Raw genomic sequence first — 19,544 nt, forward strand, 5'->3', positions numbered from 1 at the left:
GCATAGGGACAAAAAGGATAAATTTTTACTTTTGTCTTGTTTCATGTTTTCATATAGAAATTTCCTAGAAGACCAAGTATCTTTAAGTATATAATACTCTCTACTACTAAAAATTTTTGTTTTGATTCTGGTTTGTAAAGATTCCATAACAAAATACCACAGACTGGTTGTCTTAAACAGCGAACATATATATTATTCTCACAGTTCTGAAGGCTAGAAGTCTAAGATCAAGGTGTCAACAGGTTTCATTTCTTTTGAGGCCTCTCTCCTTGGTTTGTAGATGGCTGTCTTCTCCCTGTGTCTTTACATGGTCTTCCTTCTATGTGTCTTTGTGTCCTCATTTCCCTGCTTATAAAGACACCACTCAGACTGAATTAGATTCTACCCTAATAACTTCATTTTACCTGAATTATCTGTTTAAAGGCCTTATCTCCAAATACAGTCACATTCTAAAGTACTGGGGGTTCAGTGAGAACTTCAACATACTAATTTGTTTAGAGGAAATAGAATTTAGCTCATTCCAGATATCAAACTGATAATATAGTGATTTTTTAATAAGTAACTTATTTTCTACTTAATGTTTTTAGACTTAATTGAGAAAATTGGCTAGATTCGAATATACTAAAGGTTTATACACACCTTTTCTGTACTATGCAGTTAATATTACACTTTTCTGTATAATTTTATATATGTTTTTCTGATGTCTGTGGTTCATTTACAGTTGAGAAAACTGAGACACAGAAAGAATAAGTTACTTGTCCAAGATCACACAGGTACTGTATATAGAGCCGAGATTAGAACTCAAACCATCTGGCTCCACAGTCCATGCTCCTAATCATTATACTATGCAAATTTTTAAAAAATATTCAGTAAACTTTGTATAGGAAAGCTGTAACAGGGATGACTTTTTACCATTGTGACATTTTTGATGTATATGTTTTACACCAGATTTTAAGTCATGTTACAGATAAATATTGTATAGTAGGGAATGGAAAAGGGACAAAAGACCTGGGTTTCGATCAGTTTTTGGCCATTAACTTCTCGTCAACCTGGTCAAGGAAATTACTTAACTTTTCTAGAGGTCTAAAGCAGGGATACCTTTCTACCTATCTGATAAAAATTTTTGAGGATCAAATGAAATAGCTATTAGATTTAGAGATCTTGGCCAAAGTGTATCTCAACCTGGCATTGTTTTATTTATTTTAAATTGCTTTTCTCTCAATTCTCCAAGTCAGAGTTAACAGTATTTTCAGCCACATAAAATACAGCCTTAAGTCTAAAAACAGAAAAGAATCAACCAGTTATCTTAATATCCACTTAATTCATTCCGTTGAAGATACTCTCTGGCTTTATTTACTGCCTGTATCTTTTATTTTAAATACAATTCTAAGTTTATTTTACTTCTCAGCAGAAAATACCTTCAGTGCAGCACACTAGAAGTATGCATATTAAGGGGCAGGATGATTGTTTTTAGACAGGAATAATGACACAAGCAAAAAATTACAACCAACAGATTGACAGAGGAAAAAAAAGGCAATATGAAAATATTAAGGTAAATACAAAATTAGAAAAGCACAGTCTGGGACCATTTAGAGGAGGGATAAGTAGATATTTATATCACAGTAGTCCCTAAAACCATCACTATATTATAGTATAGTGATAATATAATATGTATTAGTATATCATATATAATTTATAGTGATAATATTTATAATATATCACTATATTAACATATCACTATTAGCTTAGCATAATCATGGATGTTCATATTTCTAACTGAATGAACAATCATCAGAGAAAGAATTGAAAATTAATGATTAAAGCAAATGCTTCAGTTATTTGATAAATTAACTAGTGTGGAACATATTCAAGCAGTGCTGGAAATAAGGCACTGTACATCACTGTAAACATGCAAACTATGGTAGAAATTTTGATTGCATTATACACACATTTGATCAAAACATAACATTCAAAACAGTTACCATGCTGAAGTAGCTTTGAGTTTTTAAGAAAAATTAACGTTTCATGTAAAAATTAAAATTATTTCAAATGTTCTATTTGTATGTTATATCATGAGATATTTAAAGTCAGTCTGATGAATTACATTTACCTTGGATAACTAAAATTTAATCTTTTCAAACTCAAATTATTTTTAGCTGAGTCAAACATCCAAATCTAGGAATAGTTCTAATAGAAACAATTTATTGTAGTTTAGAAATATTAGCTAAATAACTACTCCAAATATTTTAAAAGCTATTATATTTTATTTATATTCATTTAATACTTTTAAAACTTAACAAATGGATTAATGTGAGTATGTCAACATTATCTTGAATGTGGAAAAACTAAAATACTGAAAAGACTAAGTGATGTCTTAGATTACACATTTAGTTGGAACTAGAGTCAAAATTGAAAAGGGTTCTAACTGTAGTTACCACCTCTGGTTCCTAGGCTGTACTGACAACAATACCACAAAACTGTTTTGCTTTGAAAAACTAATAATTGTTTATAAATAATTTAATAAGTAGTGTTATTAATAACTTAAAGTAAAGAAGGATTGAGTATTCATGAGGTTTTCTATCAGTTATCATTATTCTCTAACAAACTATCCCAAAGTATCGTGGCTTAAAACAACAGTTTATTATTTCTTATGATTTTGTTGGTTGACTGGGAAGTTCTTTTGTTGGTCTCTTCTGGGCAACCTCATATCCCTGGATTTTTTCAAACCGAAGGTTTCCCTATTTGGAAGATACAAAATAGCCTCACTCATAGATCGGACAATTGATCTACTACCTGTCAGCTGTAGTATCTTGGTACACTTCCACATGATACATCAACTGCAAGGTGATCCTGGAGCAGCATTCCAAGAAGGCAAAGAGAAGCGCCATAAAGCTTTAAGGCCTGGGAACTGAAATTTACACAATTCATTTCTGCTGCATTCTTTTGGGCAGAGCAAGTCACAAGCCAGACTACGTTCAGAGGGTTGGGAAATGGATTCCCCTGCTTTATGAGCAGCAAAGCATTTGTGACCATAGTTAGTCTAAGATGTTAGTAAATCCAGTATTTGTTTTAAGTGATCTTTTTAAATCATTAAAATTCTTAATTAGTCACATATTTACATTATACTAGGACAATTCACATTTCCTGTAAATGTATTTTGGATACATACTCTTTGCCATTCTTACATGATTGTGTTCCTCTATAGTTTGGCATGTTATATAAAAGTTTTAGTATTACTATAGTATTTCTATTAGAGCGTATAAAATAAAGCATTTAAAATATTAAAATATTCATTTTAATTATTGTTTACCATAATTATTGTAAATGTATTCTTCTTCTTTAGAATGGCACTTATTTTTATGCTGCTTTAGACCAAGGTTGAAAGGTATATTTAAATTTATTTCTATTTTTAATCTAGAATGCAACTAATGAACTCACTAAACAGTCATCAAATGTGAAGTCTTTGAAATTTGAACTCCTAGCAAAAGAAGAACACATAAAGGAAATGCATGAAAAGTATGGTCGTTGTATTTCTAGCCATTGTATTTGGTGCCACCTAGTGGCATCCAACTCTATTAAACGTGCCCCGAGAAACTGCTAATGTTAATGTTTTCCTTCCCTAGTTCATATTTAAACCTACATAAGATGAAAGTTTAAGGAATACTATGTATAGCATGATTAATGGCAAGCTATTTAGTTTTTTTATTAGAATAAGGATGAAGTTAAATTTCCCTTATTAAACATATTTAATTTTGAATAAATACAAATTAATGGCTTCGAGACTATGAATGAAAAACTTTACAATGTGGCAGTTATTTGACCCCCCCCCCAAATATATAGATTAGTATTTGTATTGGATTTAATGCCTAAACTTATGAAGCTAAGGTATAAAAAGGAAAGTTTTGTTTGTGTTTAAAATAACTGGAGGTTATGAAAGTTTGTACTTTTTGTGTTTATCAGTAAAAAGATTTTAAATGCTGTATCCCACTGAATCAAAATTATTTTCATTCTGTATCTTTCAAAGCTACACTATTGCTTAGAAATAGTAAGATGTTTAGATAGAATTCCAGTTGTCTCTGATACATTTAAGATATATGTATCTCACAAACACACCTGTAGACCTCATTATAAGTGAAGAACACTTAGAAGTGATATGAGTAGATAAAAGTCTTAGACAAAAAAGTTGGTTAATTTTTTAACTGATAATATTTTGAAGTTTATTTATTAATTAAGAGCAAGTCTTGCTTATTGTTTAACAGGGCTCTCAATTAACACTTTTTGAATTCTGGCTTCCCTACCTACTAGGCCTATGCCTAAATTCAATAATATTAAATTAGGTTCTTTTGAGGAATAAATGAGCTAATACATGTAAAGCATTTATAACAGTGACTGGAACATTGTAAGTTTTCGATACATGTTAGCTATTGTCATTCTTATTTTAGTAGCAGTAGCAGCAGCAGCAGCAGCAGCAGCAGTAGTGGTTCTCACGGCATCTACCATTTTATACTTAATATTTCATCAACTTGTGCTAAACAGATGTGTGGATTGAATCTCAAATTATATTAAATTAGAAGATACTATGGCTAATTTAGTTTCATTACAAGAGTTTACATTTGTTTATTGAAGTATTAGATTTTTTCTTATTGTTATGCTTTTGATTATCTCTATGTATCACTTTGATTTTTCACAGCAATGTAAAAATGTAATTTAAATGAAATAGCTCTAAGTTTTCATAAGTGTTAAGTTTTTTCATTTCTTATATTTTTTGTTTTAATACATATATGTAATTGTATAATTACCAAGACACAACTATAGATTTTACAAGTGCTCAAAATATTAAAAGAACAATATCTTATCCAATGCAATTCATTTTACTAATTTACAGTGTCAATGTCACATAGCATTTAAAAATTAACAGTAGGTATAATATTGGATAAAATGTAAGATATCACCACTGTTAAGGTATTTTCTGTCACTCTTGATGTCACCTTTTTTTTTTTCAAGGATGTCTCGAATGGAGAGGGATATAACTATGAAAAGACATTTGATAGAGGACTTGAAATTTCGACAGAAAGTAAATTTGGAAAGTAATGAGAGTTTTAGTGAAATGTTACAAAATCTTGATAAAAAGGTATCAGTTTTTATCTTAACTGACACTAAAAATATCACTTCCTGTTGTATTTACTCTCTTACCACAAATATTTAGTCCTAATAAATGTATAGAAAATATTCATAGGATATATATTTACTGTTACAAAGGAACACTCTTTGCTCTGAAAGTACATTATTTATTTTAAAATTCAAGTCTCTGAAACCTCATACATAATATGGCCACACATTCTATTTCTATTTATAAATATCCCATGAGAAGATTAAAAATCCTCAGTATTTATAGGATACATATTACTTTTTATTCAGTATTTCATTTTATTTAAAACTATAATCTGTGATAGAATCAAGCTTATATTTCTTAGTGAAAACTTGATTACCAATAACTATCAGAAGTTCTTTAAAAATGTATTTTCTTCTTGGATACCCTTAATGCATTTTACATGGGAAGGGAGTTGTACCTGCAAAGGGAGTTGTAGTTAAAGTAGTTATGTAATATATGACCCCAAACTAGAAGGTTTTTGTTTTTGTTTTTTTTAAAAAAAGGTGCTATTTTCACAACTCATAAAGCACCCTGTGCTTTGGCATTCACTAAATGTTATCCACACCTGAGAGAACATCTCCTTTACTTTCCTTGTTGAAAATGATAATTTAAGTATCTGTTAGGGCAAATGGATTTAAGAAAGAAACTTTTACATGAGCATGACGAATCCATATGGATTTTCTTTCTCTTCTCTTCCATACCGCCGTGCAAGTTAAAAATCACTTCCTATAGGCTTTTTCAATGTTATCCTTTCAATTTTGCTATTTTTTTAAGTTCAATAATAATTTCCTACATAGCCGTGGAATCTTTATATAAGTAACATTTATATTTAGTGGCATTAAACTGAAAAACTACTTTTTCTGTTATGCTTTGAGATACATATTATATATCATATCTTATAAATAAGCAATATATATACTATTATTTTATTTCATCAAAAAGGGTATGTAATACTTATTTTAGAGAATACAGTGGAAAGTTAACTGTAACTTGGTTTGTTTCAGAATCAGAACAATCATCTCCTGCCTTAGGAAGTTTAAGTTAGTAATTAATGGATATGTAGTTAACATTAATATTGTGTTATTGGGTGCAAGGATATACATACCAGTATTCATTTAGTTTGTGTGCAATTTTGGTTTTTGTTACTGATTTAAGGATTGTTACTTTCATTCATAATAAGAGTTCTGTAAGTATAATACTTGAATTTGATAGCATTATGAGAAAATAAGTGGACGTAGACTCATTCACTCATTTAGTTTCTGCTGGAACAAATACAGTATATTACTAGAATGCCTTTAACAATAATAATTACCTTTATGCTTTTAATGTAGGTAAAGACATTAACTGAAGAATGTTCCAACAAGAAGATATCAATTGATTCACTAAAGCAAAGACTTAATGTTGCTGTAAAAGAAAAGTCACAGTATGAACAGATGTATCAGAAATCTAAAGAGGAGTTAGAAAAAAAGGTATGCTTTTAAAAAGATCATTTTAGCTTAGAGATGGAATATAATGGTGTTTGTTTCATTGTTAACATTGTTGATTTTTTTCCTTCCCCAAACCACAAGCTAGTTAAACACTTCAAATAAGTGCAAAGAGGATTTGTATCTCTACATGAAACACCAAACATTTGTTTAACATTAAAGATATTTCTGTATTAGAGAAAACAGGTTTTGTTTGTCTTGATAGTTTTTAAGAAATGAAAACTATTATTGAACACTGGTATTTATACAAGTAGATATAAATTTTGTAGGCCCACTTAAACTTTCAAACTAAATGTTTCCATGTTATGTAGGGCATCTTTGGGGTCTAAAATAGCTTCCATGCTTTTAATTATTTATAATCTTTAAAAATCATAAACTAATTTTGATGATAAGTATATGAGAATGTGTACTTAGGATGTTTTACTGAAAATTAATGAAAATAATCATTAATTTTACCCAAATAATAAATATGTACATAGAGAGAATAATAAAATATTTTCCTTATTTGACATGTATAACTAACTCTTCCAAATCTGTTTATAAAATATCTTTTATTTTATGACTGCTGATCTTTCGCAGGATCTCAAGCTTACTCTCCTAGTATCAAGAATAAGTGAGACTGAATCTGCAATGGCAGACATTGAAACAGCAGCATCTAAGCAGCTTCAAGGATTAGCATTGCAGAGTGAACAGGTTCTAGAAGGTGCACAGAAGACACTGCTGTTAGCCAATGAAAAAGTGGAAGAGTTCACCAAATTCGTGAAGGTTAGAATTACTTGTCATTTACTAACTTGTACTTTACTTTAGGCAGAGTAGGCAGTAGCTTACTTGAGATGATTTAGGGAATAAAGTTTCTTTCTGCTTTTGTAACACACAAAACATCTTCTCCTACCCTATTTATCACATTGCTAATAATTCCTCCATAAAGAATTTATCTTTATAGTTTGAATTTAAAATTTTCTACCATCTTAATATTTCTTTCTTAATATCAATTTAGTTATGAAATGGTAGTAGTCAAGTCATCTGGACAGGTTTTAAGTCGAAAGAATTAAGCCATTCCCGCTCTATTGTCCTTTTGAAAATTGTTCAAGCAGTAACAACCAGAAACTTGCTCAGTGTTCAGTGATGCTAAGAGACATGTGAAGCCCAGGCCACAAACTGTCAAGACATTCGGTAGACAGAGGAATGGCACATGACAAGCAGAACAAAGAGAAGACAAACTCAAGTATCTGCAGAGGTGTACCATCTAGAAATTGTCTAAAAGCTGAAGAGCCCTAGAAAGCCTTCATTCCCCTAGACTTAGAGGTTAATAACATTTTATGCCACTATTAAGAGTATTCCACTTAGAGGAAATTCCTTACTTTGCTTCTTTGGAAATCATAGATACCTTGGGAGTTTTCTCATTTTAAAAATATCTACAAAATGAATTGATAAAACATTTTATCTCCTTTATCTCTTTTAATGAATATTTCAACTGGTGTGAAGTCAAGCCAATAATGCCTGCCTCTGAGGATCCTAAATGATTGCAAAGTATTAATTTTAGTAAATGTAATTTACCTTTTCCAGATTCAAAATATTTTTTCTAAATGCTTGGTGAATTCACTGTTTAACTTATAGTGAACACTTTCATTAAATATTGTGACTTATACACTGCTGGTGGGAATGTAAATTAGTTCAGCCACTGTGGAAAGCAGTTTGGAAATTCTCAAAAAGTGAAAAACAGAACTACCATTTGACCCAGCAATCCCATTATGGGTACATAACCAAAATAATAGAAATCCTTTTATCATAAAGACACATGCATGCGTATGTTCATTGTGGCACTGTTAACAATAGCAAAGATATGGAATCAACCTAAATGCCCATCAACAGTAGACTAGATTAAGAAATTGTGGTACATATACACTATAGGATACTACACAGCCATAGAGAAGAATGAGATCAAGTCCCTTGCAGCAACTTGAATGGAGCTGGAGGCCATTATCCTAAGTGAACTAACACACGAAGAAAAAACCAACACCACATGTTTTCACTTATAAGTGGAAGCTAAACATTGAGTGCACATGGACACAAAGAAGAGAACAATAGACATCAGGGCCTACTTGAGGGTGAGGGTGGGAGGAGGGTGAGAATTGAAAAACTACCTATTGGGTACTATGTTTATTGCCTGGGTGATGAAATAATATGTACATCAAACCCCTGCAACACAAAATTTATCTACAGAACCAACCTGCACATGTATCCCTGAAACTAAAATAAAAGCTGTATATATATAGTCATTATTTTACTCATGAGGTAGAACCATTTTTATTATGAGTATTACCTTCATAAACCTTGGTTTTTGTTTTATATTCAACTTAGCATTTTGTTTGTGGAGCTTTTGGCTAAGATATAAAATATGAAATATGTAATTATGAGATTTATTCAAAATACTAATCATTGTTTTTCCTTGAAATACTCTTTGAATGTGGCACTTTAAAAAAGAAGGATGAATGAGAATCAGAAGTTTTCACAATAGAAAAATTAATTTCATGACTGTATATCTGATTATCATATTCTAGATGAAGTTTCATGACTTCCATGATAAGGTAAATGGGTATATTTCTCCATACAAAGTAGTTTAGCAAAAATTATCTTTAAGAAACTTTTCTTTATATCCAATGATATAAATTGTATTTAATGATGAAGTGAGTATCTAAACTGTAATTATTCAAGAGTAACGTTAGTCCTTCATATTGTTCACCAACAATGATATTGAGTAGATGTCTTAATAGATAAATTCAGGATTGCTGTGGTTTCATGACTTTTTAATTTGAATAATGTTTTAAAGATTATATAATAGGGAAAGATGACAAATATGGACAGACTGTCTTCGGTACTCTTTCAGAATTTTTACACTTTGTTTCAGTTTGGTATTTGGATTGCCTGCATCAGAATCCTGTTTCTATTGCATTTAAATATAATACACAATATTGGGCCCCAAATCTATTGAATCAAAATCCTGTTTGGAGTGGAGCCTAATCTGCATTTTACAAGTTAACTAAGTGATTGTTATACATAATAAAGTTTTAGTAGCACTTCCTTACATTGTTTTTAAGAATTGAATTCAAATAACAATACATATAAATTTGGCATTTAGTAACGCCATTTATAACTCATGACTTCCAATGGCAATTTGACATCTGTTTTTCTTAACTGTGTCTTAGTGCCAATATATAGTTGCTATTGGCACCATGTCTGCTGTATAACCTATTTTTCAAATAAAGGGACACCAGCAAATTAATGCCAAAACCATATATTGATGGCAAAGACTGGATATTTGGGTCTTAAGAAAGGCATGATTATCATCTTTCTTTTCCTTGCACATATGGCTGTAGGTCTAGGCAGAAATGCTTAGGACCCACCATCTGAAGCAGCATATCATCAATGACTCCCTAAATACTACCACATTAGGTGCATTAGATCAATGCTTCCTCCTTTTTAAATACTTAAGACCTTCCATAACTGGGTGTTATCCTGCTGAAGTCTAATCTTTTCCACTACTCTTTCACCCATATTGTGCTTATTCCTGCCTTTGCTCAAGTTTGCTTTCTCACCCAAAATGCCTTCCCCTCTTTGTTCTCTCCTTCAGATTTAACTCTGGGCCTTCCTCTGTCATGAATCTGTCCTTTAACTCTGTAGTTGATAGAGCCCAACTCTGCCATTTACTAACTCTCTGACTTCAGGATAGTGACTGAATCCTCTGTGCCTCAGTTTCCCCATCTGTAGAATGAGTTTAATAATGGAACATAAGCGAAGTGAGGATTTAAATAAGTTATCATAGCTAAAGATCAGAACAGTGCCTAATTGCTATCTCAGTATCAACTATTATTATCAGTAGTAGTAATAGCAGTAGTAGTATGACTCTGACTCATCTCCTGAACATTTATTATATGTACATTAACACAATCGTAAACTTGTATTTTTCTTTCTGTTTCAAATAAATTAAAGCCAACTTGAGGAAAGGAATATTGTCATTTGTTGTCTTCAGGGTACTGTTACATAACAGGGCTCATTAAATTCTTGAGGAATTGGTTTATATCTGCTTCAGGAATGGTACTGGACATGTAGTCACTGCTCAAATGGAAAACTCTGTGAACAGTGAGAACTATGCGCATTCCTTAATGAGCATAGTTAAGGAATGCACATAGTACCTGCATGGAACATTATGATCACCAGGACTCATTCTATGCAGAGCTTATTAGGGTATCATGTACACAAAAGTACTTAATAAATATTAGTAGTAGTATTAATAGTAATAATGTTTGTTCTGGCCCTGTTGTGGAATCTATATTCCCTTTAGTCTTTTCATTTATTCACAGGGCGCAACCAGATTATGGAAGAGGTGGAGTGGCCATCTGTTCTAGATCTAGTCTTGAATATGGAATTCGGCCCTGGGGTGAAATCAAGTACTTTGAGCATCTGGGCTGGATATATGTGGCAGAGCTGAGGCTTTGAATTCTCCTAATAACTGAATAAACTACACAAGGGAAATTTCTAGAAGTATTTGCTCAGTTTGACTCAGCCCTGATAGAAGCTTGTTAATGTGCCTGTATGTGAGAGTCATATGCCAGGCTCCATCTTTTCAGTGGATTTTGTTAGCTATGAAATAAATACCAGCCAAAAAACAATATTTAGCTGGAAGCATAAATGGTTTCATTATCAATATGTACTTGCTTTGGTAAGATTCAGTAAGATGCTTTTGGTATATAAATTTCTTGCTTCTTTAGCGAATACATTTGTGTAGCATTAGAATTTTATTTTTACACATACAATCGTTAATAACTTGGCACTTTTAAGATTTATACCTGATGTAAATGACGAGTTGATGGGTGCTGACGAGTTGATGGGTGCAGCACACCAACATGGCACAAGTATACATATGTAACAAACCTGCACATTATGCACATGTACCCTAGAACTTAAAGTATAATAATAATAAAATACATATATATATTTTAAATAAATAAAAATAAAATACAACAACAACAACAAAAAAAAAGATTTATAAATAGGTCTATGATACAATTCAACTTGAATTAACTCTTTTCACCCTGTCATTATAATGAAAAAAGGAATGACAGCTGTGTTTAGAGAAAGGTTTCATAATACAAATGTTTCCTTATTTGGAAAACTTTAAAGTATGTAAATTATATCTCAATAAAGCTGTTTAAAAACCTGTTTTTTAAAAATTCATTTTTTTAAATCCCAAAAACCATGATGGCAATAGTGACTCCAGAGTATTTCAGCCACCAATTTTCACCTTCCTCACAATGTAATCTTACTGAAAAAAGTCCAAGCAATCCATAATGATTCGGTGAAACTAAAAGTTATATGTATCACAGACAAAGACTCATGATAAAGAGTGGAAAACTAAATCTAATAAGACAGAAATGAGATCGCTTACTGTATTTTCCACAAACATTATTGGTGACTGGTTACAATAAATTATAGTAATTGAAAAGTAAAGTAAATTAAGTTGATATGTATATCCAAAAAGCATTCATATTTTGATAATATCCTCAGATATTGGGATAATTCCTAGCTCATGATATCCCAAGAATTGCAAGAAAGCTGACATCAGTTTTTGGAAATTCAGTTAACATTTATTGAATGCTTACTTTGTGCCATACAGTGTTTTTACTTACCTTGATAATAAGTGTTAGCTATGGATCATTATTCAACTGATATGAGTAGAGTGACACTTTTTAAAACTTACAGTGTTTTTAGCAAATTATAATTTAAAGCATTTTTCAAAGCCCTTTGGGGGCTTTAGAGTTGCTCAGAGAGCAACTGAGCAGATTTTGAATTGGTAATAGAAGGCAATTTTGTAACAGATAAGAGGGAAGTAAAGATAAAAGCCAGATGGAAGTAGCACCCAGTGTTGAAAACAGGCTGATTTATTTATTTTAAAAAAGAGGAAAGTAAAGCTGAGACCCAACATGTAAATCCAAGGAAAGTGTGATCTTAAAAAAATAAAAAGTTAGCTTTGATATATGGGTGGCAGGTAAAACATTTCAGTGAACCTAGCACAGTGAAGGCTCTACTATATATGAAAGATACACTTTGGAAGGGAAAATGATCATTCATGCATTATGAAGTATATTTCAACCAAACAACGTACTATTTTCTAATAATCAGTGCATCAGAATTGAAGGTATATGGAATATATCATATAGTAACAACACTACTCATTATGTAGGCCACCTAGCATTGCTTATACTTCATTTAGGTACCTTTTTAATGACACTTACATGGTACATGAGGGTTGATCTTGGAATTCTGTATTATTCATACCTATTTAGAAATTCTGTTGGGATGAGTAAGATGTAGGAATGAATATTCAAATAGATCTCAGAAGCCAATTGGAACATATTAGAGTCACCCACCCAAATGATTTGTATCTCATTTTAGAATGCTAGTCATACAGCTTAGCACCCGGATTATTATCTTTCTCTCCGACACAATTCTGTTATGACTTATGGTGACTTCATATACCATGTAAGCCATCCAATCCCCTACTGGATATTCCCTTTCTATTCTTCAGCATCCTCATTTCCAGTGATTATTCCCATCATCATACCCCTGATCTATGGTTCTCAACTACGGATCACCACCTACCTTAGGGAGCATTTGGAAATGTATGTGTGTGCTTTGTGTTACACTGACTGGTAGATGCTGCTAGCATTCAATACCCAGGAACCAGGGTGGTTAAAAGTTCTGCATTGGGAAGAAAAATCTCATACAGTGAAAAATTGTCATTTTTCCCAAATGCCAAAAATGTTCCTACTAAGAAACACTACCCTTGGGCTTGTCATTACGAATAACTGAATTCCAAAATCTCCATTTCCAGCATTTTATTCTTTGACCACTATTTCTTTTTGTGCTCATAGTGCAACAATTTTTGACCTGATTATAACTCAAATTCACTGGCCTTACCACTTTTTCACTAATTACTACCACCCTCCTTCCCCTTGTGTCCTTACTTCTCTCCTCATGCAGCATGGATTCTATGTCTTATCATAGTCAGTTTCTTGCATATATCCTCAACTTCCTCATATGTCCCGTTGTCATATTCATGTGGAAAAAACTCAAACCTACTTTATTTTGAATCTCTGCCTACTTCCCACCTGAACCCAAGGAAGTAAATGTGATTAAATAAAAACATAACCATGCTGATTCATCTTCATTTAAACAGATGACCAAGAACTTCAGGTGGGCTCTCAGCACTATGTGATAATCCTATTGCATAGTTCCCAGTGCATTCAGGCTCCACGTTTCCCAGTCATTCTGCTCCCTTCTCAAACCTCCAGCATCCTCTGCTTGGCCACTCAATCTCAGCTGCTGCTTTCACTGAGAAAACAGAAGCAACCCAGAGATAATTTCCTCCTTTTTTCATTACCTTTATTTTTCACATTCCTCCCAAATCTGTACGCACATACTGTCCCTTCCCTCATGTTACTGGAAATGAACCATTTGCATGCCTGTCTAAAGCTAATAGCTCACTTTGCACACTGGATTTTATCTCCTCATATTCCCAAGGACTTTGGCTCTGTAGTTTCAACCCTACACTTTGTATCACCAATATTCCTTCTATATTGGATCACTTTCATTAGCAAACACACACCATTTACCAAAAAAAAAAAAAAAAAAAAAAAAAAAAAAAAAAAAAACTCTTCATTTGACTCTGTGTCTCCTCTAACTGCTGACTCATTTTTCTCCTCCTTTATGTAGCAAAACACCTCAAAAGTGATACCTTTTCTCTACCCACTTTCTTATCTTCCATTCTGTTTTAAACCTTCTCCAATTAGGCTTTCAATCTTATTATCCCTCCAAAGTAGTTTATTCAAAGTCACCAGTAACCTCCATATTGCCCAATCTGTGTTCAGTTCTCAGTTCTGATCTTATTTGAACCCTTGGGAACATTTGATATCATTGATCACTCCTTCCTCCTTGAGGCACTTTTTTAAAGCCTTCCTTTGCTACACTGTATTGGTTTTCCTTATCACATTAGCTAGTCTTCTCTGACTTCTTTGCTAGTTCTCATTCTCTTCCTGACAGACATAAGTGTTGGAGTTTCCTAGGGTTCAGTCTTTATACCTTTCCTCTTCATTATTGATACTCAGTCTCTAGACAGTCTCTACCAACACTGTAATTTAAAATGCCATATTCTGACCTATGACTCCCTAATATATATCTGTTCTCATCCTGTCCTTGAAACTATTATTTTTAAATCTTCCTGCCTAGTTGTGATTTTCACTTGGATGTCTAATAGGCATCTCAAACTTAACATGTACAAAAAAGTTAAAAAAAAAATTATTTTGCTTCTCCTAGCTTTTTTTCTCTCAGAAAAATATTTTCACTAGTCATCCAGACGATTAGGCTCCAAATCTGTAATCATCTTTGGGTGTTCCCTTTCTCTCACATTGCATTTCTAATAACTTCAAATCTTGTCTGCTCCTGTTTGAAAATAGACCCAGGATTCTGCTACTTGTCACCACTGCTATGGTTACCATCATTTCTTGCTTGCACTTATGCATTGGTCTCCTCCTTCAGCTCTTGATCCAGAACAGTCTTTTCTCCATCTGTTGGCAGAATGATCCTTTTAAAATGGAAAACATGGCCAGGCACAGTGGCTCATGCCTATAATCCTAGCACTTTGGGAGGCCAAGGTGGGTGGATCACTTGAAGTCAGGAGTTCGAAACCAGCCTGGTCAACATGGTGAAACCCCATCTCTACTAAAAATACAAAAATTAGCCAGGTGTGGTGGCAGGCGCCTGTAATCCCTGCTAGGAAGGCTGAGGCAGGAGAATTGCTTGAACCTGGGAGGCGGAGATCTCAGTGAGCCAAGATCGCGCCACTGCACTCTAGCCTGGGTGACAGAGTGAGACTCCACCTCAAAAAAAAAAGGGAAAATACCCAATCACTCCCTTGCTCTAGTCCCATGGCATGACTCCTTATTACTCAAGAAAATGGAAAACCTTGACTGCCCATAAAGGACTCCATGATTAATTTTATTGTTACTTCTGCAACTTTGCTTTCTACTACTTTTTACCTCACTATTCCACTTTAGTCTTTCTTTCTGACTGACTTTCTTGCTCTTTTTTGAACACTGCAGGCCTTCTTGTCTCTCAGGGTCTTTGTCCTCTTCTTCCATATATTGAAGCAGTTTGTTTTGTCTTGAGGTCTCTTTGCCCGTCAAATTTCAAACATATGAAACAATGGAAAACAAGCTAGTAAAATCTGTAAGCTGGTTAAATCTAAATCATTGTTGACCTTAACGATTACAGTATTAGAAATGGGGGTAATGGGTTGGTTGGAAGAGTTAAGTTTCCTTTTTGCTTTGGTGGAACAGTATGGAGTATGAGAAACTCTAGATATTGATTCAAAATATAATATTAAATATATATTTGAAATATTTAAAGATGGCCATAAGAATAAAAATACTTAATTTGTAAAGAATATGATGGAAAAAGGAAATAAAGAAAGCTCCATCAATATAACACAAACCAGGAAATAAAAAAGAAAGGAGAGAAGGAATGAGCAGGGAAAGAAGGAAGGGAGGGAGGGAACAATAAGAAAAATAGTAAATAGGCCGGGCGCGGTGGCTCACGCCTGTAATCCCAGCACTTGGGGAGGCCAAGGCAGGCGGATCACGAGGTCAGGAGATCGAGACCGTCCTGGCTAACATGGTGAAACCCCATCTCTACTAAAAATACAAAAAAATGCCAGGCCTGTTGGCAGGCGCCTGTAGTCCCAGCTACTCAGGACGCTGAGGCAGGAGAATGGCCTGAACCCAGGAGGCGGAGCTTGCAGTGAGTCAAGATGGCGCCACTGCACTCCAGCCTGGGCGAGAGAGCGAGACTCCACCTCAAAAAACAAACAAACAAACAAAGAAAAATAGTAAATAAAGAAGATAGAGGCCGGGTGCGGTGGCTCACGTCTGTAATCCCAGCACTTTGGGAGGCCAAGGCGGGCGGATCACGAGGTCAGGAGATGGAGACCATCCTGGCTAATAAGGTGATACCCCCTCTCTACTAAAAACACAAAAAAGCCCGGCATGATGGCGGGCGCCTGTAGTCGCAGGTACTCGGGAGGCTGAGGCAGGAGAATGGCGTGAACCCAGGAGGCAGAGCTTGCAGTGAGCCATAGCTATTCCTTAAATATAGATATACCTCATTTTATTGTGTTTTGCCCTATTGCACTTCTCGGATACTGTGTTTCTTACAAATTGAAGATTTGTGGCATCCCTGCCTCAAGCAAATCTATCAGCTCTATTTTTTTTTCCCCACAGTATGTGCTCACTTTGTGTCTCTGTGTCACATTTTGGTAACTATTGCAATATTTCAAACTTGCTCATTGTTATTCTATCTGTTATGGTGGTCTTTGATCATTAATCTTTGATGTTATTATTTTAATTGTTTTGAGGTGCCATGAGCTGAACCCATATTAATTAGGCAGTGAACTTGATAGATAAATATTTTGTGTGTTCTGACTGTTCCGCCCAACTGTCTTTTCCTCCATCTTACTCCCTCTCCCTGAGCCTCCTATTTCCTGAGACTCAACAATATTGCAGTCAGGCCAACTAATAATTCTATAGTGACCTCTAAGTGTTCAAATGAAAGGAAGAGTCACATATCTTTCACTTTGAATCAAAAGCTAGAAATCAGAAGCTAGAAAAACTTAGTGAGGAAGGCATGTCAAAAGCTGAGATAGGCTGAAACTAGGCCTTTTGCAAAGGAAAAGCTACTGAAGGAAATAAAAAATGCTACTCATGAATACACAAATGATAAGACAGTGAAACAGCGTTATTGCTGATACACAGAAAGTTTTAGTGGTCTGGATGAAAGATTAAACCAGTCACAACAGTTTCTTAAACCAAAGCTTAATCCAGAGAAAGGCCCTGTCTTCAGTTCTTCAAAGGATGAGAGAGGTGAGGAAGCAGCGGAAAACCTTGAAGCTACCTGAGGTTTAAGGAAGGAAGCCATCTACATAACCTAAAAATCAGGTAAGTGCTGATGTAGAAGCTGCAGCAAGTTATCCAAGAGATATAGGTAAGATCACTGATGAAAATGACTACATTCAACAACATATTTTCTGTGTAGACAAAACAGCCTTCTTTTGGACGAAGATGGCATCTAGGAGAAAGCTAGAAAGGAGAAGTCAATGCCTGGCCTCAAAGAACAGGCTGAGTCTCTTGTTAGGGGCTAATGTAGCTGGGGACTTTAAGTTGAAGCCAATGCTCACTTCACATTCCAAAAATCCTAGGACCCTTAAGAATTATGCTAAATCTACTGTGCCTATGCTCTATAAAGGGAACAGCAAAGCCTAAATGACAACACCTGTATTTGCAGCATAGTTTACTGAATATTTTAGGCCCACTGTTGAGACCTACAGCTTAGAAAAAAAGATTGCTCTCAAAATATTGCTGCTCGTTGACAATGCACCTAGTCATCCAAGAGCTTTGATGGAGATGTACATTGAAATTAATGCTGTTTTCATGCCTGCTCATATAGTATCCACTCTTCAGCTCATGGTTCAGGGAGTAATTTCAGCTTTAAAGTTGAAGACTTAAAGTCTTATTATTTAAGAAATACATTTCACAAGGCATAGCTTCTATACATAGTGATTCCTCTGATGGAGCTGGCCAAAGTAAATGGGAAACCTTCTGGAAAGAATTCACTATTCTAGATGCCATTTAAGAATATTAATGATTCATGGGAGGAGGTCAAAATAGCAGCATTGCAGGAGTTTGGATGAAGTTGATTCCAACTTTCATGGATAACTTTGAGGGGTTCAAGACGTTAGTGGAGGAAGAAACTGCAGATGTGGTAGAAATAGTAAGTGAACTAAAATTAGAAATGGAGCCCAATATGTGACTGAATTGCTGCAATCTCATGATAAAGCCTGAATGGATGAGGAGTTGCCTCTTAGGGATGAGTAAAGAAAGTGGTTTCCTGAGACGAAATCTACTCCTGGTGAAAATGCTGTGAACATTGTTCAAATGACAACAAAAGATTTAGAATATTCCATAAACTTAGTTGATAAAGCAGTGGCAGGGTTTGAGAGGATTGACTCCAGTTTTGAAAGAAGTTGTACTGTGGTAAAATGCTGCCAAACAGCAACACATGCTATAGAGAAATCTTTCATGAAAGGAAGAATCAATGAATATAGCAAGTTTCATTGTTGTCTTAAAGAAATTGCCACAGCCAGCCCAACCTTCAGCAACCATCACCCTAATTTGTCAGCAATTATCAACCTTGAGGCAGGACTCTCCACTAGCAAAGTTATTACAACGTACTGAAGGCTCAGCTGATCATTACCATTTTTAGTAACAAATTATTTTTAGTTAATATATGTAAATTTCTTAGACATAATGCTATTGAACACTTATATTATAAACATAATTTTACATTCACTGGGAAACCAAAAACATTGTGTGACTCACTTTATTGTGATATTTGCTTTATTGCAGTGGTCTGAAGTGGAACCCACGATATGTCTGAAGTATGCCTGTATTTTAGTTATTAACCTCTATCAGATATGTGATTTGCAAATATTTGTCTTCCGTTTTGTAGGTTAGCTTTTCACTGTTGTTTGCTGTGCAGAAGCCTTTTAGTTTGATATAGTCCTACTTATTTATGTTTGATTATGTTGTCTTTGCTTTTGATGTCATTTCTAAAAAATCATTGCCCCAGACCAGTGTCATAGAGATTTTAAAAAAGGTTTTCTTGTAGGAGTTTTTTTTTTTTTTTAAGAGATGGGGTCTCACTCTGTTGCCCAGGCTGGACTCTCAACTCCTGGACTCAAGCGTCTTCTAGTAATTTTATGCTTTCAGGTCTGATACTTAAGTCTTTGATCCCTCTTG

The 19,544-nt window shown here is 34.0% G+C and overlaps 1 protein-coding gene across 2 annotated transcripts in view; it reads left to right on the plus strand.

Moving 5' to 3' along the window:
• Positions 1 to 19,544, plus strand: part of CNTLN (centlein) — a 391,924-nt gene that overhangs the window by 340,324 nt on the left and 32,056 nt on the right. For both annotated transcript variants that reach the window (XM_030920397.1, XM_030920398.1), the window contains exons 20-23: positions 3,419 to 3,516; positions 5,005 to 5,131; positions 6,484 to 6,621; positions 7,216 to 7,401. In XM_030920397.1, the coding sequence (XP_030776257.1) occupies positions 3,419 to 3,516; positions 5,005 to 5,131; positions 6,484 to 6,621; positions 7,216 to 7,401 (549 nt within the window). The remainder of the gene's footprint in view (positions 1 to 3,418; positions 3,517 to 5,004; positions 5,132 to 6,483; positions 6,622 to 7,215; positions 7,402 to 19,544) is intronic.

This window comes from Rhinopithecus roxellana, chromosome 16 (genome assembly GCF_007565055.1).
Source record: "Rhinopithecus roxellana isolate Shanxi Qingling chromosome 16, ASM756505v1, whole genome shotgun sequence".
NCBI classification, from domain to species: domain Eukaryota; kingdom Metazoa; phylum Chordata; class Mammalia; order Primates; family Cercopithecidae; genus Rhinopithecus; species Rhinopithecus roxellana.